The 25531-nt window shown below is 39.6% G+C and overlaps 2 protein-coding genes across 3 annotated transcripts; both read right to left on the bottom strand.

Annotated features, from left to right (window-relative positions):
* Positions 1–911: 911 nt before the first annotated feature.
* LOC132049178 (stomatal closure-related actin-binding protein 3-like) lies at positions 912–8257 on the bottom strand. 2 transcript variants are annotated; one of them, XM_059439873.1, is made up of 13 exons: positions 7998–8257; positions 6147–6447; positions 5492–5620; positions 5245–5337; positions 4975–5115; positions 4069–4137; positions 3671–3754; positions 3104–3284; positions 2769–2885; positions 2561–2619; positions 2293–2427; positions 1604–1753; positions 912–1260 (listed from the first exon to the last, which is right to left on the bottom strand). In XM_059439873.1, exons 2-13 carry the CDS (start codon positions 6432–6434, stop codon positions 1222–1224), a joined length of 1485 nt encoding a protein of 494 aa, XP_059295856.1. In that variant the 5' UTR covers positions 6435–6447; positions 7998–8257; the 3' UTR covers positions 912–1221. The 2 variants fall into 2 exon arrangements, with proteins under 2 accessions (XP_059295856.1, XP_059295857.1); XM_059439874.1 differs by lacking the exon at positions 7998–8257 and adding an exon at positions 6662–6785.
* Positions 8258–22669: 14412 nt separating this feature from the next.
* On the bottom strand, positions 22670–24748 carry LOC132050735 (uncharacterized). Its single transcript, XM_059442100.1, has 2 exons — positions 23831–24748; positions 22670–23737 (listed from the first exon to the last, which is right to left on the bottom strand). Exons 1-2 carry the CDS (start codon positions 24746–24748, stop codon positions 22670–22672), a joined length of 1986 nt encoding a protein of 661 aa, XP_059298083.1.
* Positions 24749–25531: the final 783 nt, after the last annotated feature.

Here is a 25531-nt window from a genome sequence, read left to right as displayed (position 1 = left end):
AATTTGTGCAGTTCAGCTTTGAAACTCCATTTTCAGTTCTCTTCAACGAAAATCCATTTTCAATTCTCTTGAATAGTTTTTGAGAGGTTCTGACAAGGAGGCGATAACAATGAGTTGAGTTAGCTCCATCGAAGTTCACCTAAGATAGATGTCACGTTCAACAAAGCTTTGTTAGTCAGATAAATTCTATGTTTCTGGAGAGAATAACGAATCCTTGGCTGTATTAAAAATTTGTTGTTGCTGCGGCAGAATTTTTCTTACATGCCTCCTATTTTATCATATGCATTACATGTGTACCTCGATGCGATTAAAACTCCGACTTTTCACATTGCTACATGGTGCCTTAGTGTCAGCAATAGTCTAGACGGGTTAAGAGAATTGGGATTGAAAAACGTGTTAAAAAGAGAATTAGGTTTGAAAGCCTACGTGGAGCCTATGTGGATCCGACGTGGCTAATTTTTTTGTATTGTGGAGTCCAAATCAGACTTCTATCTATATAAGGGCAAATTTATCAAGTATCCTAACGGAGAGGACAAATTTGATCCCAAACTTTGACGGAGAGGACAAATTTGATCCCAAACTTTGACGGAGGGCAAATTTAAATTATAAACCATACATGAAGCGAGGGTAAATTTGACCCTTTTCCCGTGTATATATATATATACATGTATTTGTTTTAAATTTCAATTTTATAGAAATATAGTTTGAGTTGAAGATAATGGATAGGGAAACACTTGATGCTCACAATTAGTAATATGCATCCGTCTCTCTATAAAGTTCGATTAACAATGCACGTCTCCCTAATTCCACTTTGGCTTCTTTTCTCTAAATGAATTACTCCACATTTCGTAATTCGTACTCCACGTGAATTACCATTCACTATTAGCAGGACGTAGGAAAAATAAAAAGATATAGTAAAAAGCAATTTCATTAAAATGCAAATGGACCAATCAATTAGTAAATTTGTTACAACCAATAATCAGGCAAACCTGAAAAAAGAACATTGCCTAGTAGGAAGGATGTAACTAATTAGTGGGGGGAAAATTACAGTGAAGAAAACATGTTTCATTACTAGTGCGCACACAAATATAATAAGGAACTGATCACTCACATTTAGAAGGAAAAAAGAAGAAGCTAATTATAACTCACCAAAAATAAAAGAAGACCTAATTAAGTGACTCTCTCATCAGTGAAAAATAACTTGGAAATCAGTATATATGTCTAGAGCAAAGCATCATCATCAGGTCCAGCAAGAATTACCTGCAATTTAAAATTTTCGGCTTTAATATCTCTACGAGCAGTGGTGGATTCAAGAATTTAAGTTAGTAACGCACAATATGATTGCACACATTATACCTTAGTGATGAGGTGTTAACTTAGTATTATACCATATCCAACATTAATGGGCTTAATTTACATACACCAACAGTGCAAAGAATTTTTACATTACCAATGCAGTTTAACATGTTGTACGAGCTGACATAGATTACGAGAATTCATATAGCCGACTTCAACTGATTCTAGGATTGATGCATAGTTGATTGAGTAATTTATAACAAAGATTTCCAGCATGAAGTTGAAGAAACAAACAGAAGTTACTTACATTACAGTCCATGGCGTATTTCCGAGCTGCCATAAGGGCTCCGTTTCTTTCTTTCTCTGATTCAAATACCAACACAAAGGAATGTCCTTTCCTTGGTAGCCAAAACAATGACTTTGCTGCAGAATTCCCCCCTCCTCTAAATCCACATAGCTGAAATAAAAGGTTTTTTTGGGATAAGATATGATTGTCACTTAGTATTTGGTGTGAACAACGTGAGATCTTGTGAATAATTCAAAGAATCTATGAAGCTCATATAATAACTCAAACTGATAGCCTGTTTGGCCAAGCTTCCGGGAAGTTAAAAGTGCTTATTGTTTAAAAGAATGCTTACTTTAGAAAGTTGAGGTGTTTGGCCAAGCTTTAGGGGAAAATAAGAGTTTTTGAGTAGTAGCAAAAGCAGTTTTTGGAAGCTAAAAACAGTAGCTTTTTTCCAGAAGCACTTTTGGGACATAGACCAAGCACGAAGTACTACTCTAATATTGGGAAAAATGATTTTCAAATTAATTAGCCAAACACAAACTGCTACTCTCCAAAAGAACTTTTCCTAAAGGCACTTCCGAGACACTTTTCAAAATAAGCAAATTTTGGAAGCTTGGTCAAACATGCTATGAATATTGAACACTGGTAGCGGGCTATTGCCTATTGGAGCACGAATGAACTACTTTCTTGATTATCTTTTCACCAAATACCTGCATAGACGGAGAATACGAATCTCTAGCTTTTGTAATCCATCCTTTGCCTAACTTCAGCTTTGTTTTCCCGACATGAAAGCAGTGTGTAGAACGTGATGAATAGTTCCGTCCATTCATCTGTGCAATAAGCACCTGAAAAAAGAAGAAATGATAATCGGATTGGCATGAAATATAGTCAACTGAGAGACAAGTCCATTACTATTATTTAATCTCTTATGGAGTTTTTATCTAAGATATCTGCATATATATGAACGAGAAAACTTACACTGAATTCAATGTTTGACTTCCGGAAAAGTGTCTCCACATAACTCCCCAATCCAGATGCTGTAAGAATCGAGTTAAAAGAACTCATTTTTGCATTAACATAAATAAAAAAAGACAATACAGGAAGAAAATCTATGACAAAGCAACATTTAGAAGTGAACATTAAGATGGAAACTCATAAATGAGAATAAACGTGGTCCAAGACCAACCTGGATCTATAGGAGCAGTAGTTGTCAGTGAGACTTTTTGGCCATTTGAGATTATATCAGCTTCTAAGAGTCTCCCAACATCAATGGGCTCAGGAGCATAAACAAATTTATCCGCACCTGGTGTAGTGAACAAGTAATCATTTAATGACAAAAATTGTGGTACGAAAAAAGAAGAAAGCACCAGTACCCATAGTGTACTGCAGACATTATTTAGTGTCCTTGTAACATAGACTAGCATTGAATTTGTTGAGATGTGAATGAATTTCCTCTTTCTTTAGCCGTTTTGAATGAAAGACTTCAGAAGATATATGCAGAATGGAAAGCAGAGTTAATACCAACAATAGGTTCTCTTCTGCTGCATTCAGATGATAAGCGATACCACTGAATTGAACATTTTGAAACATCTATGGCTTCATCTGAACATGACTGGATTCTTAAGATAGAGCCTAACATTTCAGAGCCAGTCAACTCATAAAATTCGGATTTATTTTGCCCAGCTCTTCTGCTCATTGCTAGCTGCAAACAATGAGGAATCATCAGTCTTCCAAACCGAAAAGGAGCAGATTTACTACAGGCTCAATAATTCTACTGGACATAATATTGGTAGATAAAAATGTAAAAAGATTCTAGTATCAACGCTTGTATCCTATCAGGTTGGTGAAAGGTTGAAAAAGCATTAAAGTTTAAGAGGCTTATGTGTAATTCTGAAAAAATGAACATATCTGCTTAATTATCTGGAATAGTCTTATCTTGTAAAGGCCATACAGAGCGAAACAATAATAATATTGTACGTACGATGTACAATGCTATGTGAATATAATAATGACTGAAAATGTAGTTAATCTATACTGTTTAATATAGGAAGGGCCCCAGAATAATTCGATCCTAAACAAGAAGGATACCTCTTTCTTAAGCTTAATTGAAACAGTAGACTTCTCCCTGATCTGAATTCTCAAAGCCCTCAGTTCATGTTCCATGTCCATCACCTAAAAAATACAAAAAGATTGTTCGTTGTAAGTGCATATGAAAATAAGATAAAAAGGTTGAATGTTGTATGAACAAGACCAACGCTAAATCGCAAGATGGATCATAAGGGAAAAGAAGGAACAAAGAGTTTGCCCATGCAGTCATAAGAAAAGTTATTAACTTATGGACTGTATAACAAAAGATTAGGTTAAGGTAGAATAACAAAGAACAGACAGAAGAAATTCAAGTTAAGGAGTGCACATTGTCCAAGCGAACTGATATTTCCATATGTTGATAGATATACAAAGTAAAGTGAAGCATATTTAAAGCATACCTTACTAGGCTGATGCAACAGTTTTATTCTTCTACCTTCTTGAACCTCTTCCAGCAGTCCCTCCACTTCCTGAAAAGGACAAGTGTTATTTCCATGGGAAAATAAAACATTCTTCCTTTCGTGAAAGTCAAATTGTTTTTGTATATAATTACCATAATCAACTATTGTCAAGAAAAGGGAAGCCATAATTTGGATATCTAAAGCGGAAAAGCAAACTCAGATGCTGTTGTAGTTCTCTACACATTCAAATTGTCAAGGCAACTGTGGACCATCAGCAAGATTGAGAATAGTTTAGATAAGGTAACCTTGCTGACCTTCAACTCACATGGAAGTCAAAAAGGGCATCTATTGAGAATTTAGTACACTTTCTTTCACTTGGCTAAAACTAGTTCTGTATATATACAGAAAGATGGAACTTATATTTATCACCTCCATAGACACTATATTCTTTTCAGATATTATTAGTCGGCTCAAGACTGAAAATATTTTAGATACAGATGCATACAAGGATTTCTTTTTGCAAGTTTCGTAGTATATAGAAAATGCTGGGTCAAATGTAAGCCTTACATATTGTATTTTGTGACAAGATAAAAGAAGTATTAACAACAATGAATGTTCTTTCAAGGCCGATGATCAGAATTTTAGCAGACCAAAAAACAAAATAAAAACTTTTTTCCCTTAATGAGTTATAGTAAACGAAAGACTAAATAAATAAAGTGAAAGCGGAAGAATGAGTTGGACACTGGAACTACTGGGCTAAATTTCAGAAGATCAAAAGCGCAAAAGTTGACTTAACCAATATTTTTAGAAACAAGTCAAACTTCAAAGAGGCAATTTAACAGCTTGAAAATGGAAAATGAATGGATATATATCAAAAATAAAAATGGAACAATGCATGGTAGTTACCTGTTTTGCTGAGGTCGGGGAATTCCTTTCCTCTTCGTCAAGGGCCTCTCCAATTCTTTGCACAACTGATCTGGCACTCTCAATTTCAGCACAAGCAAAAGATCTTTCCTGGTTAACCAATCTTTTAGCATCTTCTGAGGCCTGTAAGAAGGAAAAAAAAAAAAAAAAAAAAGACTTTTAGTTTCTTTTCTCCATGTTTCTTTCACTAACCGAAAAACACAAAAATTAGCAATCGAGGCTTGACCATAATTCAAATGATATATAAATAACCTGCTTGAGAAAATTCACTAGCTTTTTCACTTCAAACTTCTCTTGAATCAGCTCTCCCTCATTTTGTGTCAACTTTACCGCCAAAGCTTCCACCTGGACAAAGTATGCGCGAGGCTTTAGGAAGATATATTTTTGGCTAAGTATATCAGAGATATTGCTCGGTTCCGCATAGCTTATTACTACCTGGCATGGAAAAAGAATTGAAGCAGAAATACTAGTATGTGGGATGATTCGCAAAAAGACTAACCAACGAAATAGCAATTTCAATGTCCTCCTTGTTTAGTCCTGTCAATCTTCCTTTGAGAAATTCCAAAGAATCTCTGAGCTTCTTCAAAAGTACATGTCCCTCTAAGGAAGGTGCTTCTCTAATTTTAGCCTGGAAAACGAAAAGCTTCAATTAGTATATAATTCAAGTCCTGTATTTAGTAAAAAATATATCTATCTCAAAGACCAAAAAAGCAGTAAAAGCTGTATAGTTTCACATGAAAAACTTCATGTCTTTGTTTACTCTTTTCATCTCTATTTTCGTACGTGATGTAAAATGAAAATAGTGACGAACAATGTGTTTGGCCATGAGAATTATTCACTTTTTTCCGGAATAGATTTTCACTTTATTTCAAAATCAGTGTTTGGTTATAAAATTTCCAAATCCAACTTGGAGTTGAATTCCAGAATTGGAAAAGTGCTCCGAAACGTATTTTCTAACTCCATCTTCATAAATTCCAAATAAAGTGCTCTATTCTCTCCTTCGCAAAAATTATAACCAAACACAACTCCATCTTCAACTCCAACTTCATAAACTCCAAATAAAGTAAAAATATTTGGAATCTATGGCCAAACGCCTACTAAAAGTAGTCTGAAATCAAATGGCACTAGATGTGCAAACAGAAAAATGAATGTACCTCATTAGACAATTTAGCTGCAGCAGACAAATTTTTGTCAAATTTGCTAGCAAGGTCACGAACAGAAAGGCGGTTGTGTTGTTCTGTAAGCCGATTTGTTTCTTCCTCGACTACCTCCTTTAAAGGCGGGCCTTTATCATCCTCTTTTGTCTCCTGTAGAACCTCAAAGTTGGGTCCTAGCTTATATGTTGGAAACTGGTTATTGATCAAGCTCACATCTGTTGATACTGACCGAACTATCTGCATTTGATCAGGCTCATCTACAAATTCTGGACTGACCTTTGTCATTTTACCAGTTTATCTGTTCATCAAGAAGCAATAAAATTTAATATCCCAGCAGACATCAGCAACAAATCAAATAACTACAAGAAAGGCTCCAAAAATACAGATAGAATATAATTCTTTACCAAAATTAAATAAAGGTCACATTTTGCATTTAATTCAGATAACTTGAGGTGATGGGATATAATTAAAAACCATTGATGCCCAAAAAAAAGACAATCTTGGAAACTAACCATAAGCTTTAGAATAACATGTTGAATACAGGCATTTCACCAAATATAGGCCTGTAAACCCAAAATAAATGGGTAATTGCCTAAAACTTGGTAACAATAGTGGCAAAGGGTATTCACAAATTATCAAAACTGCAACTGATCAAGGAATGAAATATTAAGTAGAGTGTTAATATAATAAAGTTCCACACAGAAAATAAAAAATATACCAAAAGGAGGTAATTTAGGAGTTTTGGTGGGTGAAATGGGGGGCAACATAAAGTTAAAAGGCTGCAATATACAACCAAAGAAGGAACACAGCATGTTTTGGTTAAAGACATAATGATAACTGCCTGAAGTTAGTAATAATTGTATTAACAAAAGCTTACTAGTGAAGATCCATCATCAACAATTCTGATCTTAAATGTCATAAAAGAAATTGACAAAAAAAATAAAAAATAAATAAAGATTCAAAGACCATTTTCAGAGAAAGTAAAGTGAAAAAAGGCAAACCTCAGATTTTACCTTTGACAGCCAAAATAAAGAAGAAAAAAGTGAACTTGTAGAATCAAGAACTAGTACATAAATTTGCACTTCCCTTAATATGTACTGTAACTATTTCTTGAGAGTGATAATTCTTGTAATTTGGTAAAGTAGCTTATCTGTCTTCAAATAGAGAATGTGAAGATATCTAACCTAATTCAAACAGAGAATGTGAATATATCTAACCTAAATTCTTGACACATGCATTACCAAATTTAGAAACCAAAATTTTCTTTACTGATACAGACATTTCTTTATAATTAACCCTTTTATTTCGCGTGAATATTACTGCATTAAGATGCATAAAGACACAAACTTTCCTTACTAAACATGCTTAAGAAACCAAAATCAAGGCATTTAATTAAGGAAAAAACATCCTTTTACTCACCAGCAAAGCAAACAAAAATCCAACAAGCAAAATAGTTTTAAAATTAAAAATAAAAATAAAAAAATAAAAAAAATAAAAAATAAAACTTCATGCATTAACAGAAGAACAAACATGGCAGAACCCCATATGAATAAAACACTAAACAATGAATCAAAAATCTTAAAAAATGCTAATACTTACAGATTATTGAGGAACTAGGCATATAATAAAAACAGGAATTTTCCTTAATGTTAATAAGCAAAAATCAAGGCTTGATTAAGGAAAGAACATTCTTTTACTCACCAGCAAAGCAAACAAAGACCGAACAAGAAAAATAGTTTTAAAAAAAAAAATGTTAAAAAAAGCTTAATGCATTAGCAGAGGAACAAAAATGGAAGAACCCCAAATGCATAAAACACTAAAGAATGAATAAAAAATGCTAATACTTACAGATTATTGAGTAAATTAATTAGGCAGATGAAAAGAACATGTTTTTTAATGTTCTTGAAAATGAAGAACAATATTAGGCCACTTGAAACTGAAAGTTCTTTGAGAAAGAGAGAAGGGTGATGGGAACAAGTGAGAAGAAGAGAGAGATGAATGTTAGGCTTTTCTAAAAGCAAAGTGAAAAAAGAAAAGCTTCCTCTTCTGGTTTACCAGATTTCAGTTTTCCCCTTTTTCAATTTCTCTTTCTGGTCTACTCACAGCTAAGCAAAAGACATTTACAGATACTATATGTACAGTAAGTAGTATCTCATAATAGACTATGGACAGTTACCCTTCCTAGTCCGACTCGTAGTCCTACTCGTGGACTATACTGAATATGTTATTATTGTTATAATAGGTTATGCACAGTATCATTAAATGTTTAGCACAATCGGGTTGTGGTGTGCTCGTAAGTACTTCTATTTTTTTATTTATTTTTAACGGAAAAGGGCCAAAATTACCCTTGAACTTTGAAAAATAGTTCATTCATACCCTTCCTTATACTTTAGGGCGATAATTATACTTTCTTGATTTTACTTATGGGGTCAATTATACCCTTATCTAATTCTGTTGTCACGTAACATCCTAAATCTCCTTCAAAATTATTTTACCCTCAAATAATTTTTTACTCACTAAAATAACAATCCGACCCGAATTTTTTTTTTCAAAAATAATACGAATTATTTTTATATTTTTTTTGGAAAAATTATCCGTATTATTTTTTTCTATCGAAAAAAATTTGGGTCGGATTGAGTTATTTTAGTGAGTAAAAAATTATTTGAGAGAAATAATTTTGGCTATTTAAAGGATGATGCCACGTGGCAACGGCATTAGACGAAGTATAATCAATTGACCCCATAGATAAATCTGTAAGTATAATTGACTTAAAGATATCTAAGGGTATGGATGAACTATTTTTCAAAGTTCGGTAATTTTGGCCCTTTTCCGTATTTTTAATCATAAGTTTTGGATTCGAGCACTAGATATGGAGTTGCTTCTATTAGGGACGTCTTACCCCTATTGTGAGATTTCTCGGTGTGAATTTATGTTTGGTCATTTAATATAGATATCGAATACTCTATTCAGCAACACCCCCCCCCACGCGACTTCAATTACAAACTCTTGCTTCTTGGTCTAACTTGGACTAATCCCTTAGCGGCCAAGAAATTTCTACTAACCAAACAGAAAGTAAGTTTTCACTCACTACCAAAGCGTTGTCACACCTCTACGAATACCCTATAGAAAATAAAAATAAAATTCTTTTAGGATAGCTTGATTTAGAAAAAGAAAATTAAAAATGTTTGTAGAAAAGAAAAAACCAATTTAGATGGTAAGAGATTGTGATCCAAAAATAAGATAACAAATGTTTTTTGGAAAACTGAAAGTGATTCAAAGTTAGTTTTTTTCCAAAACTAAAATTATGCTGGTTTATAATTTTCAAATTATTTCTTAAACGAATTGTTTTGGAAAAGAAATTGAGCTTAGGCCTCATTTGTTTTCATTAAGATTAAGACGTCTGAATCTGAATACACATCTGAATGTTTAAGATGTTGTCTCTAGATCTGAATACTGAATGATTAAGACTGTTTGTTTTTTAACATCTGAATGTGCATAATGTATTTATTTAAACACAATAAGTAACTAAATATTAGAAAATAAAGATAAATTTAATAAAATAAAAATATTATTTGATAAAAAAATAAAACATTTATGGTCGCTAGTAATAGTGGAGATGCTTTTTAGTGGAGGTGGGTGGGGGATTGGTAGGTGGGGGGTGAGTGGTGGTGGGAGGGTTGTGGGGGTGGTGGGTGCGATGGGTCTAGGGTAGGGTGGGAATGGATGGTGGTTGGGGGTAAGGTAGGTGGGTGGTGGGCGTAGGGTGGGGGGTTGGTATAGAGGGTTGGGTAGTGGAAGGTTGTGGTGGGTGGTGGGAGTGGGGGTGGGGTGGATCCGGTGGTAAACATTATCCATACAAAATACCTTTTAATGATATTAAGATTTTGTTCAAGATCTTAATGATTAAGACTTATTCAGACTATATAAGCGCTTAGATTTTAATGTAAATAAATGCACTTAATGGCTTAAGGTCTCAATCATTCAGATTCAGACCGCCATTAAGTGCAAACAAATAAGGTCTTAGTCTACTTCTTACCAAAAAAAATGACTTTCTTTGTCATTTTTATTATTGGTCTTATAAACTTATAAATGGGGTGAAAAGACTTTCATATTTATTTGACTTTAAATAATTTTTGAAAATGAAAGTCTTGCAGTAAGGATAATGGTACCTACTCCAACTAAGGCAATTATTTCCAAAATTAGTCTTGTTAGAAAGGACATATCACACCCAAATTCTTTAGAAAAAGTAATGTTGTGACTTGACTCTTTGTCCCAAGTTCATAATTTTTATGACCATTATCAAAGTTATGATAATACGAGACAACAATATCATAAAGGAAAATTGTATAGCCATCTACTATTCAATATTTACTGGCACGACTAATTCAGATTATCTCAATTACGGTTTACTAAAAAGAAAAAAGATTCATCTTCATTTTTATTGTTTCAATAATAACAATGTTATGCAGTTTTGTTGATGCATTCCTCTTGAGAATGAAGAAGAAGAGATAATGCGAGACAATAATATCATTAGAAATTGTATCACCATCTCATATTTTGGATTTAGTGGTACGATTGATTCAGATTCTCGTTATTAAGAGATTTTTCGTTTCTATGACTTAATCCAACAACAACAACGTTACCCAGTATAATTTCACAAATGAAGTCCGGAGAGATTAGTTTGTACGCAGACCTTACCCTTACTTTGGGAGGTAGAGAAGTTGTTTCCGATAGACTCTCGGCTAAAGGCATGCAAATCAAAGCAGTTTGAAAAATAAAAGTAACGGAAGTGAAATCAAGAAAAATACTATAGCAAGCATGACAAAAGATTATTAATTATTAACCTGAAACTTATTATTAAACTATTTTATTTATTTATTGCAACAGGGTTGCAGTCTTAGTCAAAAAGAAGATTGACCAGAGTAAATTGTGAAGTGGAAATAGTAGGCACTCACGTGGTGTCTCCTAACAGGCTGCACACTTGAAGCCCATCATTATAAATCCGTTAAAAGGTCAATACTCAATAGGTTAAAATTAGGGTAAAAAGTCAAAAAGCCCAACAACAGACCACGCGCAAGTGGGCCCACATTACAGCCTGATCAACGCAATAATCAATGTGTTTTCGCTGGCGCGTGCTAAAGTGCGAGTGGGATTATCATATTTGAGGACATGCTTTTGCGGTAAGATATTGTTATCAGATTCACCTTCAAGTTTGAGAGATTTGCGAAATTGCCATTTCGCGCCATTGTTGGGTGACCTAATGTCAACGACCGTTTTCGGTTTAATCTAAGTTCCTAGGATGGATGCACGTGCATGTTATCTTTTTTAGTTTTTTTTTTTTAATTAATAAGAAGAATGTAGTGATAATTAAGGTTTCAAAGGCAAAACATACGGTGATTATTGGTACAAGAGTTTAAAGATAGCAAAAGTTGACCTTTCTTTTCATCGTTTATGAAGTTATTAAGATCTAACTCGTGATATACTTCTTATAAGGAAAAGTGTAAGTAGAATGTCGGGACTCCATTAGCTTGAAACGTGGGTCTCGAATATTTTGTATTGGTAAAAGAAGTATATGAAAATGTACTTATTGAAAGGTGATCAAACTTTTGATACGTGTAGCCGATATTGTCGCTTTTGCTTTGTCCAGAAAAAGAAAATCTTAACAATTTATTGGTCGTCACAATAATTATGAGCAACAAAAATTGATATTGCTCCATTTGTTGGGTTGGACGATGGGATTAGCATCTATCGACGTTTTTGTACCAGAACAGATGTTATGTGCTACCCTATGCATGAAAGTTTCATGCATCTATCCATCCTGCTTATATTCAAAGTGTAATTTTTTTAATGATTTACCACCAAGAAATTAGACTGAACTTAATGCTAAGACTTAAACAAATTTTGAGTCATTAACTTATTGTTAATTTGCAAATCTATGCTTTAAAAGAGAATAAAGGACTCCAAAGTTAACACAGAAATTTTTTAGCGGGAAGGGGTGTTTTTTTTTTTTTTTTTTTTTTGGGGGGGGGGGGGGGGGGGGGGGGGGGGGGTGCAATTTTGGGAATTTCTTTGTGGATTTTTTATAAGAGAAACAAAACCTTTTTTTTTGGGGTGCTTTATTTATTTTTCTAATAAGAAGATGAAATGTGTGTATCTTGCTCTCATGTTATCTTTTCTTGTGTGTATCTTGCTCTCATGTTATCTTTTCTTCTTACTTTTGATTTTTTAACAGTCTCCGTTCTTTTCATTTGTCCTTTATCCGAACTGACTATTGTGTTGCAAAAAAACTAAAAACATTAGGCAAAGTTAAGTTATATAGTAAACATTATTAATGTCTCCTTGCATGAGAAACTAATTATTTTTACCTAAGTTTAAGTGCATTATATAAACAGTGCGTTACCAAGAAAAAGGCATTATATAAATAGTGTCAATATCACCAAATCCCTTTGATAATATTTTTCTCTCCTTTCTTTTTCTCTCTCTCTTTTCAATTCGACGTGTTTTAAGAGGGAGCGCAATAGCTTTCATCAACCCTTGAGATGTCATTATCTTACATTGTTATGTCATTTTCAAAATTATAATATGTCGTTCCTATTAATTAAAAAATAAATTGTGTGATTGTTATTTGTTAATTAATAGAGCAAATTGGATAATTTGAAGCTATTGAACAAATCAACGATTTTGAGGTTTGACATAGAAACAATGAATTAGAAAATTGAATCGAACCCACGAAGGTGACTTCAGTCTAATTATATATGGGGTGTGCGCTCATTAAATGATTATAGTTTATTTTTGTTTAACCCTAAATACGTAAGCAGTTAAATTTGTACGCGGTCTTAGAAAGATATGCAGCTAAATTCAATTAGGGATATGAATAGTATAACATGTGATGCAGTGGCCAGGGAATCAAATCTAACCAAGTACAAGGGGTTCACAGGACCTCGAGTTAGGAAACCGAAATTCGAAGCCTCTTGATCTCGAGCTTTCAAAGAATGTAAACGGGATAAACTTATGAACAAATAGGCACGAAACTATATTCTCTCGTTTATTGATCTCGATGCTTTCGCTATTCTTTTCTTGCCAACCCTTTTCCGAATGGGGTCGTCCCCTTTATAGTAGAGGAATCTCGGACCTGTCACGACAACTCTAAATAAAGCAAATATTACGGTGACGAGCTACGTCCCCGGGATTGGCGCCGGAATATCCGGGTGAGGGCGGATATTTCGGCCTTTCGTTATGGCAGCAGATCATCCTTCCATTATTATCTCGCACAAGTCCGTTCTCGAGCTCTCGATCCCGATGCGATGATCGGGCATAATCGAGCACGAGGGTAATAACGGGAGACCGAGCATGACCACGTCCTCGGTTTTACCTGTATACAGATAGTCCCCCCATTTCCTGGGGCGCATTTATTGACGGCGGGGAATGGAACCTGCAAGTCAAACTCCACTCTGCCCAATGCTAAGTCATTATTAGCCAGCCGCCAAATCTTTCTGGGAATCCACCATGAATCAGAATTCTTGATACGCTACAGGACCCAAGAATCTTTTCCTATATAAAGCCCATGCTTTCATCCCTTTCTCTGCACCTGTATTTCCTTCAATTGCACCTTTATTTCTCCTTTCAGATCACGCTAAGAAACACACCCTATAACCATGGCGCATGTTCCATTGTTGACCCAAGGTGAAGATCAATCTTCATTCATACCATCGTCGAGAACCGAAGGCGTGGACAAGGAGTTAGAGTCTTCTGCGGCGAGCATAGTCCCGTCGGGTTTTAGCTATACAAACGACTGCAAAATTCTCCACTATCTCGACTAGGTGGAGGGCTTCGAATCTCTTATTGACGATAGCGCCATTAGCTCGGTGAGGGAAGATTGCCATTTAGGCGTGGATGTTGATATTCGCCCTGTCGGGAGTGGTGTAAAAATAACTCATCATGTTCCCGGCTATTCGTTGGTGTACACATACCTCTTTGCTATAGGGTTCGTCCTTCCGGTTCATAAGATAATCGAGGGCCTCTGCCGTCGATATCGAATATGTCTGGGGCAGATAGCCCCTCAAATTTGGAGGCTTGTGTTACGTATCGAAGTTGGCCAATGCGGTACGGGGTGGCTTTTACTCTCGATCACTTACTCCCGTTTGTATGTTCCTCGGGTAATCCAGGAATCGTTCGATTGATTCCCGGGGAAGCGAAGTCTCGGTGATCCGAAGATGATTATGACAGGGGGTGGCTGAATCGATTTGTGATGATTCGCACGGCTCAACTGCACCGCCCCTCCCCTGTCGAATTTCCCGAAGTGTGGAACCCTTCGCCGACTCCAGTCGAGCCCGCGCTTGAGGCTGGTATCTTTGAGTGGGTGATTGTCTCTCGGGGCTTCAGCATGCTTTGGGGCGTTCTTAGAGAAGGATAGCACCCGATGGGTGGAAGGGCAAGGATTACGGTAACTCCTCGTCCCAAATATTCCGTCCTATATTCCTCTGTATCTTATCTGGACCTTTTTTTTTCTTTTTTTATTATTTCCAGGACTTCCGCCGAGGAGGGCACTCGGGGCTAGGTCAGTGACCGAGGATGTGGCTCGGCGAAGGAGAGCGCATACTCCATCGAGGCTACCCAGGAGCAGGGAGGTCGGCAGTTTTCCCGTTGTGCATTCGGGGGTTGGATCTCGAGTTCGAACTCGCCACATCATGGGAACTCGCAGGGAGATGCCTTCGGGTGAAAGTGCGCCGATGGTTGTGCTTGACGAGGAGGATCTGTCCGAACAGGATGTCCCCGGGTCTTCCGCCCTGGATGCAAGTCGTGGGGACAGTTAACCGGTATCACCGATTGCCACTGCATCCTGTGGCTATGCTCGGAGACCTTGTCCTTCGCCTCGTTAATTCGAACCAAGATGTAGCCGTTTTATTACCGTTTTTGAATACAGGCCATTGGATATGGTTTTTGCATAGCTTTTTGTACCGATGTAGCTGGCACGATTGGGTTTCTATGAAATGGAAAAAGAATCTTCGGGATGCTGTAACTGATTCTCTTTTTTTTTTTTTTTTTTTTTTTTTTTTTCGGATATTCGTTTTGGGGCCATTGTCTGGGCCTTTGTAAATCTCATTTTTTGCGTATGAATGACCGAAATTTGTATTTTGCGAAGTATTTTCTTGCTTCACTGTTTGCCTGGTTTATGCCTTTGTTATGATTTGCCATATTGCGGTCAATATAGAATTCGGACGGTAGCGACTGCTTTGTTCGTAATTTAAGATGCGACCCCGATCGTGATGATTTTGCATTTTCGGACCGGGGTCACTGATCGTTTTGGACAGTGGTCCTTAACGATTTACGCGATAATTTCGACCATAGTCTTTATGCGATTCTTTTGACCGTAGTCTTGATGTTACACCCCGTACTTCGTACGTTGGAATATTCTAAGTTGGTTGCGACGAGTTATGGGCAAGACTTTTAATTTCCGATTTTGTTGATTTTGTCTCAATGCATAAGTCGCATATTCATCTTTTGCGGGAATGAAGTGTTAAGGGTAAGATTGGAATAAGGAAAAAAAATTTAGAGAATGAAAGTTGGAAGAACTTTGGGACCAAAAAAATGAATTAAGAAAAGTTGGGAATCATTGAAATTGAGGGGCCAAAGTGGCCGGCCAAGTTAATTGTGGGCCAAGGCCACATGTTTTCATTTTACTTGGAAATTTAAGAGATGACCAAGTCATCTTTTCCTTCACTTATCCGTAGAGAGTTCAAGAAACATTGAGAGAAAGGGAGAGAGCACCATTCGGCTCTCTCCTTGGCCGAGCAACACCAAGGAAAAAAAAATAGTTTCCTCAAACAATTCTACTCTTTGGAAGGTGCTAAACAACATGAGGTAGTTGTTGAATTGAGCAAAGTTCTTATTCTTGTGAAACTTCACCATGGCCGTATGAACAAGTAGAAGGGAGAAGGTAAGTTCCAAGTCTCTTTTATGTGTTATGCATGATTTGTTGATGTTGTAGTACGTAGAAATGAATGAAAAACATGAAGATATGGATGTTGAAGTTGAACCGTGGATGATGACTTTTGGCCGTGCATGTGTATGGTATGTTAGGAGTGGTGAATTAATTTTAATTAGCATGTTTTGATTGTTGTGAAGTGAAGAAAAAGATGAAAATCATGCATATGTGTTTGGATGGTGTTGGCCGAATAGGTCCCTTTGTGTAATTGGGAATGAACAAATTGTCGTTAGCGTTTTCGCTATCGTCGTTGTGGATTGTGTGATGAAAAATGCAAGTTTGACGACTCAAAACAATGTTATGTTAGTTATGGGATGGTTTGGAAGTTTATGTACATTTTATGTGATTTTGTATTTATGAGAATTGCTTTGTTAAGGCGTGGATTATTAGTGAAATTCATGAATTTGGAAGGAAAGGATATATTTGGTGTTGTTCTCGGGTTTGGAAGCAATTTCGGGTAAGTTGGAACAATATTTGGTTGGTTGGAAATATTGTATGAATTGCTCGTTGTTCTTGTATATTATTTGAATGGGTTTGGATTAGTAATTAAACGGATGAGCGTTAATGATAGTTTGATTTTATGTGGTTCGTTTGGATATATGAAGTTGAATTGAACATAATTGGAATGTGTTGGAATATTTGAAGAAGAGTTATTAGCATTATAATGTATTTTGAATGAATTGATAATGTTGTTGGAATGGTAATTGGTGTTGTTGTGTTGAAGAATTGGTCGAGTTTAATTCTCGGGGTGGTGTAGCTAGAGGGGAAGTGCTGTCGAAATTTCTGTAGAATTTGGTGTGCGCTTGGAATCGGGTTCTAAATGCCTTAGCTAATGTTTGACATTTAATGATGTATTGTAGATTTTGGAAAGTTCACGACGTGGGTTCGGATTAGCTTGGGAAGCAATCGAGGTATGTGAAGTTTACCCTTCTTTCTTTTTGGCATGTCTTAGACGGAATTAAGGTATGACATGATATTTGCCTCGGGGTAATTCCATTCGTAAATTTCGAGTATGTTTGTGATTCGTGTTTGCTTCGATGTTGTTGGCATTCTTAGTATGGTTAGGTTATGGTCCGTATGTCTTGGATATGATTGAGTTTGAAATGTTGCGTAAGCGATTTTTACATGTTTCTTGAAATTCGTATCCTTAATGCGGTCGAGTTATGATCCTTACGTCTTCTGTATACTTAAACTTCCTAGGTTGCAAAGGAGTTATATTTTCAAAAGAGTTTTGTTTCAAAAGAGTTTTGTTTTTAAAAAAATATATATGCCTAAACGACTCCGAAACTTCAAACGTCCGTAACTTTTGCATACGACCTCGAAACGCCCCCAAACATAATATGTAAGTTCATAAGGCATCACTCTCCCCTACCCCTCGTAGTCGGGCTCGGGCGGGGGTCGGCACCCGTCCGTGGGGCCCGCGGCCTTTCTATGCTACCTTTATGGATTTTTCGAAAAATTTAATATTTTCTTCATTATGATTATTTATTTTTCCGTCGAGTTGGAAATAAGGATTTTATGCCCATGATTTTAATACGTAACAACGGTTTCTGAAGTTCGGTTTGATATGCCCCGAGCGAGATTCGGGAGAAAACTTGATTTGACTATGGTTTTGGATTTTCAAAAAAGGGGTTCGTTTGATCATTCGGTTGAGTCTACTGTGATGCTATCGATATGCGTGTGGTTACTTACGATCTGTTCGTGCGTTTGGTGTTACTTCTTTCACCGGGATCCGGGTCGGTATATGATCGCGCGCACTATGATATACTGCGGTGTTATGCTGTGTTACGGTTCCCGAGACCTCGCCATGTGGGCCGGGTTCCGTTTATGGAGCTATCTTGTGATATGGCTTATGATTTGTTGTGATGGTGTCTTGTGTTCGGGGTTGTACCGAGATTTGAAACTTCGGTGTTATGAGTGGCGCAGGATAGTGAGGCGACCACGTTACGTTCCGCCGGTCTATGGACCGCATTTGATATGTGATAATGTATGATGATATGATGAGTTTGTTCACCGATGATGAGGCAAATCCCACATCGGTTAATGTCATTCCAAATGACAGATTATGATGCGTTCGGTATGAGTATGTATGATTTGTGTGTCGGATGTAAGTACTTGGGTAGTTGGGTTATTACGACTTTACTTTCTGTACTCCACTACTTGGGTTATGACCTCGTTGATGTATGCTTATGCTTTACATGCTCGGTACATATTTTGTACCGACCCCCTCTTCGGGGCCGCGTTTCATGCCACGCAGTAACCACGGATGAGCGGGTGATGTTAGCGTAAAGCTCTCGGTGGATTGGCGAGCTCCATTTCCTCCGATCAGTGTCGCCGAGTCGTAGGTCTTGTACGGTGTTCGAAGTTATGATAGAGACTTTGCGAGCGATGTGGTCGTGTGTATGAGATGTCGTTTGTAGCGGCTATGTAAGCCGACATATCGCGTGTTGTGTTATGAATTTCATGTGGGTACAAATTTGTTATGGATACGGGTTTTATTTGGTTTGAAAAAGATGAAGGCATGTTTGTTTTCCGAAAATTTTCCCTTACGCATTTTGACATGTTTGCGGGTGGCCGTGTGTAGTCGAGAGTCTCGCGCGGTTCGCTCGGCCTAAGCAGTGGCTCGGGTGCCCGTCATGCCCTATCGGAAATTGGGGTGTGACACTTTATGCGATTCTTTAGACCGTAGTCCTTTGACTGTTTTTCGATACTTGATAACATAGGCTCTTTTAGAACGAAACAAGATTTTTATTGAAGAAACCGGCTTGGGAATACATTCGTAATTGTTGCAGTGGCGAGAACGAACTAAATGGACACGATTCAATCGATCGTTTGGTCCTTACATCAAATCCTATTGTTCAAGCACTGGCTTTTACATGTTTGTACATGTGCCTAGATCGTGGCCTTTACTCATGATAGTAGGTAGTCCCCTAGTATTCGAGTTCGAAGTATGAGGACTCGGGTACTACTTGATCATATGATGAAGTCCCCGATTCCCGGTTTCTGATCTATATTCGTAGCACGACCGTTCGGCGCTCTCTCGTTAAAAACCTTGCCGAAAACCCATCTCGGGACAAACGGTCGGGGAAAAGAGTGCGAAGACGTGCTTTCGATCCCTACGCTTATGACATTGGGGCATCCGGTTTATCCGTTCCGCTTCCCTCGGGCTGCATCCCTGCATGGTTAGGTTGAATAAATAAAGAAAAAAGGAGGAGTTACTCATACCTTTAACAATAATACCTCTTCAAGTGTGCTACGTTCCAGTTATTTTTCAACTGGTGTCCCTCTCTATCTTCGAGCTGATAAGAGCCCTTTCCTCGTTATTCCGATTTCCGTGCGGGCCTTTCCCAATTGGGAGCTCGGCTTCCTCGAGGGATCTTCGTGTGAAGCGTGACCTTTCTCGATACTAAGTCCCCAATTTGGAAATGTCTAAGGTTCGCCCTCCGATTATAATCCCTCTGCATCCTTTGCTTTTGTGCGGCTATCCGGATATGTGCAGCTTCCCTTCTCTCGTCCACGAGATCCAAGTTGACAGCCATTTCCACGTGGTTCGAGTTCTCGGTGGCATAACGAAATCTTAAGCTCGGCTCACCAACCTCAACGGGTATCAGGGCCTCGGCTCCATACACTAGGGAGAACGGAGTCTCCCCCGTGCTAGATTTCACCGTTGTGCGGTAAGCTCATAAAACTTGCGGACCTCCTTCCATCGGTGCTTGGAATCGGCCAGTCTCTTCTTTGAATTTTGCAGTATGATTTTGTTGGTGGACTCGGCCTGGCCATTCGCGCTTGGATGATATGGGGTTGATAAGATCTTCTTAATTTTGTATTCTTTAAGGAATTTGCTGACCTTGTTACCCACGAACTGTTTCCCGTTGTCACACGCGATCTCTGCCGGTACCCGCAACGGCGGATTAGACAGGCGGTCGTAGATGAAATCTATGACCTCTTTCTCTCCCCGACTTTCTCGAGTGCAGTGCTTCAACCCACTCGAGAAATAATCGGTCATAAGTAAGATAAATTGAGCCTTACACCGGAGCCCACGGCGGGTCCCACTATGTCCATGCCCCATTTCATGAACGGCCACGGGGAGAGGACCGGATGCAGCTCCTCTCCGGGTTGATGTATGGACGGGGCGTGCCTCTGGCATTCATTACATTTCTGAACGAAGGTTTTGACATCTCCGTCCATCTTGTTCCAGTAATAACCTGCTCGGATCAACTTGCGCACCAACGAATCGGCTCCTGCGTGGTTCCCGCAAGTGCCCTCGTGAACTTCCCTTAGAACGTAGTCGGTCTTCGATACAACTGGCCATCGACCAAACAAAATCTAGCTGCCTTAGTTCGGAAGGCACGTGACTCTTTGGCATCTGATGGCAGTTTCCCCGTTTGGAGATAGTCTATCTATTTGTTCCTCCAATCCCAAGTGAGGTTAGTCGAGTTAACCTCTGCATGGCCGATTTCTATGACTGATTTTGTTAACTGCACCACAGCTCCAGAGGAGAACCCTTCTGATTCGACTGAAGATCCTAGGTTTGCTAAGGCGTCGGCCTCATTATTTTGATCATGGGGTACGTGTTCCAATGTCCACTCCTTGAACCGGTGAAGGACAACCTGCAATCTTTCTTGGTATCTTCGCATTCTGTCGTCTTTGATTTTGAAGGTTTCGTTCGTTTAGTTGACCACCAGGAGAGAATCGCACTTTGCCTCCACGACCTCGGCTCCCAAACTTTTGGCCAGTTCTAAACCTGCAATAATAGCCTCATACTCGGCTTCATTGTTAGTTAATTCAGCAGACCTTATAGATTGCCTTATCACGTCACCTGAGGGCGGTTTGAGGACGATCCCCAACCCGGACCCCTTTGCATTGGATGCACCATCCGTATGAAGGGTCCAGATTCCCGTACTAGTCCCTGAGGCAAGAAGCAGTTCCTTGTCAACCTCGGGGATCATGGCCGGGGCAAAATCGGCCACGAAATCTGCCAGTATCTGGGATTTGATTGCGGTCCGGGGTTTGTACTCAATATCATACCCGCTAATCTCTACAGCCCACTTTGCCAGTCGGCCTGAGAGTTCGGGTTTATGCATAACGTTCCTTAGGGGATACGATGTTACAACACATATTGGATGACACTGAAAGTAAGGTTTCAGTTTTCTGGACGCACTTAACAGAGCTAAAGCGAGTTTTTCCAAATGTGGATACCTGGTCTCAAAATATCAAGAGTTCTACTTACGTAGTAAACCGGATATCGCTTCCTCTTCTCTCTCTCTCAAACCAGACGCCGCTCACCGCAACTCGACAACTGCATAAAATACAAGTCCGTGCGCCTTCGGTGTGTGGAGTAGAGGTGGACTTGATAAGTATCTTTTGAGTTCTGTCAAAGCCGTCTGACACTCGGTGGTCTATGCGAAGTCCGACTTTTTCTTGAGCAACGAGAAAAAACGGTGACTCTTGTCCGAAGATTTGGAAATGAACCGGCTTAGAGCGGCTATGCGTCCCGTTAACCTCTGTACCCCTTTGATGTCGTTTATCACAGTGATGTCTTCAATGGCTTTTATTTTATTCGGGTTGATTTCGATTCCCCGATTTGATACCATGAAGCCCAGAAATTTACCCGATCCGACTCCGAAAGCGCATTTTTCCGGGTTCAGCTTCATGTTGTATTTCCTCAGTATGTCGAAAGTTTCCTGCAAAAATTTCAAATGGTCCTCTGCTCGCAGGGACTTAACGACCATGTCATCAATATAGACCTCCATGGATTTTCCTATTTGATGCTCGAACATCCGATTTACTAGGCGTTGATAAGTGGCACCGGCATTTTTTAGGCCAAAAGGCATTACGTTATAACAATACGTGCCAAATCTAGTTATAAAAAAAGTCTTTTCTCGATCTACCGGATCCATTTGGATCTGGTTATAACCGGAGTATGCATCGAGGAAACTCAGGGTGTCATGACCCGCGGTAGCGTCGATCATGCGATCGATCTTTGGGCAAAGGAAAAGAATCCTTCGGGTGCTTTGTTTAGGTCCTTGTAATCTACGCACATTCTAAACTTATTCCCCTTTTTAGGTACCACTACAACGTTAGCTAGCCAATCCGGATACTTTACCTCTCGAATGGACCCTATGTTAAGGAGTTTGGTTACCTCGTCTTTGATGAAAGCATGCTTCACCTCGGGTTGCGGCCTTCGCTTCTGCTTGACCGGGGAGAAACTCGGGTCCAAACTTAGTTTGTGTGTCGTCACGTCCGGTGGGATACCTGTCATATCTAAATGGGACCAAGCAAAACAGTCAGAGTTAATTTTAAGAAACTCAATAAATTCGTCCCTAAGCTCGGGCGTTAACGCCGTGCCCAGGTACGCTTTCCTTTCTGGCAAATGGGCAAACAATGCCACTTGTTCGAGCTCTTCAATGGTGGATTTGGTGGCATCAGAGTCGTCGGGTCCCACAAAGGTTCTCGGTACCCCAAGCTTTGACTCGTCATCTAGTGTGTCCCCGTCCCGCTCTTTCGAGGATTCCGGGTTGGGGACCTGTAATTGCTATTTGACATTCTCCGCTTCAGCCCGATCTGGAGCTTTTGTGGTCTTAGCAGATTCTTCGACCGCGAACATTTCTTTCGCAGCCTGCTGTTCACCACGGACGGTTTTGATACCTTTAGGGGTCGGGAACTTCAACATCTGATGTATAGTCGATGGGACCGCCCTTGCGAGGTGAATCCACGGTCTGCCGAGCAGTGCATTATATCCCATATCACCTTCTGTCACATAAAACTTCGTCTGCTGCGTAACACCGGCCATGCTGATTGGTAGAGTGATCTCGCCTTTGGTCGTTTCGCATGCCATGTTAAATCCATTGAGGACTCGGATGGCAGGCACGATCTGTTCCAGTAGTCCCAGCTGTTCGATGACTCTCCATCGGATGATATTAGCCGAGCTACCTGGGTCAATCAGCACACGTTTAATTCTAAAATTATTGACAAGGATAGAAATTACCAGTGCGTCATTATGTGGTTGTGCAATGCCTTCCATGTCCGCGTCGTCGAACGTGATGGCACCCTCGGGGTCATCGCTTCGAACACGCTTTTCCCTTGTTATGGAGATTTTGGTGCGTTTCATCACTGGCCCCACGGGCACATCGGTTCCTCCCATGATCATGTGTATCACCTGATGAGGCTCTTCCGGTCTGTCCAGCTTGTTAGAATCCAGGCTTTTAAAATGGATTTTTGCTCGCTCACTCAAGAATTCTCGGAGATGCCCCAAATTGAATAAACGAGCCACCTCCTCCCTCAGCTGCCGACAATCTTCTGTCCGGTGACCGTGAGTATGATGATACCTGCAAACAAGGCTTTTGTCCCGCTTCTCCGGGTCGGACTGGATGGGCCTTGGATGCCTTGTTTCTTTGTTCCGGCTAACGGCGGCAGCTAAAGTTGCTATATCGACGCAAAAGTTATACTCGGATAATCTCGGAATCTCCCTGTTCCCCGAAATTCTTTTGACAGCGTTTTTGTTAATCAATCCGCGGTTGTTCGGTCCTCGGTCATTCCTTCGGTCACTTCTCCTATCAACTTTGCCCGATTCATTGCTACGCCCGTTTGCCCTTCGATCAAGCTAATATGGTTGGTACCGGTCATAGGATGACCTGGAGTCTCGATCCACTACTCTCGTCGGGCGATCGATTTCTTTTCCCGAGTGCCACGACACCGAAGCGGCCCTCAAAATCTTATCGTCTTCAACTCTTATTTTCGATTGATAGCTGTTATGCACATCAGCCCAGGCGATCGCTGGGTACTCTATCAAGTTTTGTTTCAGTTCCATCGAGGTGATTGAGCTCCTTGAATTGAGCCCTTGGGTGAAAGCCTGAACGGCCCAATCGTCCGTAACTGGTGGCAAGTCCATGCGTTCCATTTGAAATCGAGCCACGAACTCACGGAGGGTCTCGTCGTCTCGTTGCTTGACGTTGAACAAGTCTGACTTTAAGGTTTCGACTTTGATAGCTCCGGCATGGGCCTTAACGAAAGCATCAGCAAGCATGGCAAACGAATCAATTGAATGCTCGAGCAAGTTATGATACCAAAGCATAGCTCCCTTCGACAGGGTTTCTCCGAATTTCTTAAGTAGCACTGATTCCCGTTCGTCGTCGGCGAGGTCGTTACCCTTTGTAGCGCACGTATATGCAGTTACATGCTCGTTCGGGTCGGTTGTCCCGCTGTACTTCGGGATATCGGGCATGTGAAACCTTTTGGGGATCTTCATTGGCGCCGCGCTCGGCGGGAACGACATTTGAACAAATTTTTTCAAATCCGGCCCCTTCAGTACCGGCGGAGCCCCCGGTATTTGATCAACCCTCGAATTATAGTTCTCCACCTTCTTATCATTTGCCTCTATCTTCTTTTCACCGAATTCAACTCGTTTAGTCAGTTCCTTGAGCATTCTTTTCAATTCGATATTTTGCCCGAGGAGTCCATCGTTACCTTGCGGGACCTGCCTCTCTTCCGCATCTTGGGTAGGTTCCGATGGAGCAACATCGGCGCTCGATTCCGATTTTGCAATCGCACTATGATCTCTCGTCGGGCCCGCAGCCATGGCCATGTCTAACTGGTTCTGGAGCTGCTGCAGCATGGCTCCGTTATCTTCACGACCGGCATATTTCCCACCGATGAACCGACTTGAGCTGGATTAACGGGGGGAACATCGTGATCCGGTGCATCACCGCCACCATGCTCGTGATGGCTCGGTTCCACTTGGAAATTGACAGAATATGAATCCGACATTTCCTGTATACCTGAAATCAAACCCTAAAGAGCAAGTGTAAAATATCGAGTGTGAACACAGTGTTATATTGAACCGCTGCTAATATCTAAGGCCCCACGGTGGGCGCCAAACTGTTTAACCCTAAATACGTAAGCAGTTAAATTTGTACGCGGTGCCAAAGATATGCAGCTAAATTCAATTAGGGATATGAACAGTTTAACATGTGATGTAGTGGCCAGGGAATCAAATCTAACCAAGTACAACGGGTTCACAGGACCTCGAGTTAGGAAACCGAGGTCGAAGCCTCTTGATCTCGAGCTTTCAAAGAATGTAAACAGGATAAACTTATGAACAAATGGGCACAGAAACTATATTCTCTCGTTTATTGATCTCAATGCTTTCGCTATTCTTTTCTTGCCAACCCCTTTTCTGAATGGGGTCATCCCCTTTATATAGTAGAGGAATCTCAGACCTAGTACAACTCTAAATAAAGCAAATATTCTGTTGACAGCTACGTCGCCGGGATTGGCGTCGGAATATCCGGGTGAGGGCGGATATTTCGGCCTTCCGTTATGGCAGCAGATCATCCTTCCATTATTATCTTGCACAACTCCGTTCTCGAGCTCTCGATCCCGATGCGATGATCGGGCA

The sequence above is a fragment of the Lycium ferocissimum genome, chromosome 3 (genome assembly GCF_029784015.1).
Source record: "Lycium ferocissimum isolate CSIRO_LF1 chromosome 3, AGI_CSIRO_Lferr_CH_V1, whole genome shotgun sequence".
NCBI lineage: Eukaryota > Viridiplantae > Streptophyta > Magnoliopsida > Solanales > Solanaceae > Lycium > Lycium ferocissimum.
The sequence above is the reverse complement of the archived record's forward strand: the minus strand, read 5'-3'. Positions and strand labels throughout refer to the sequence as shown.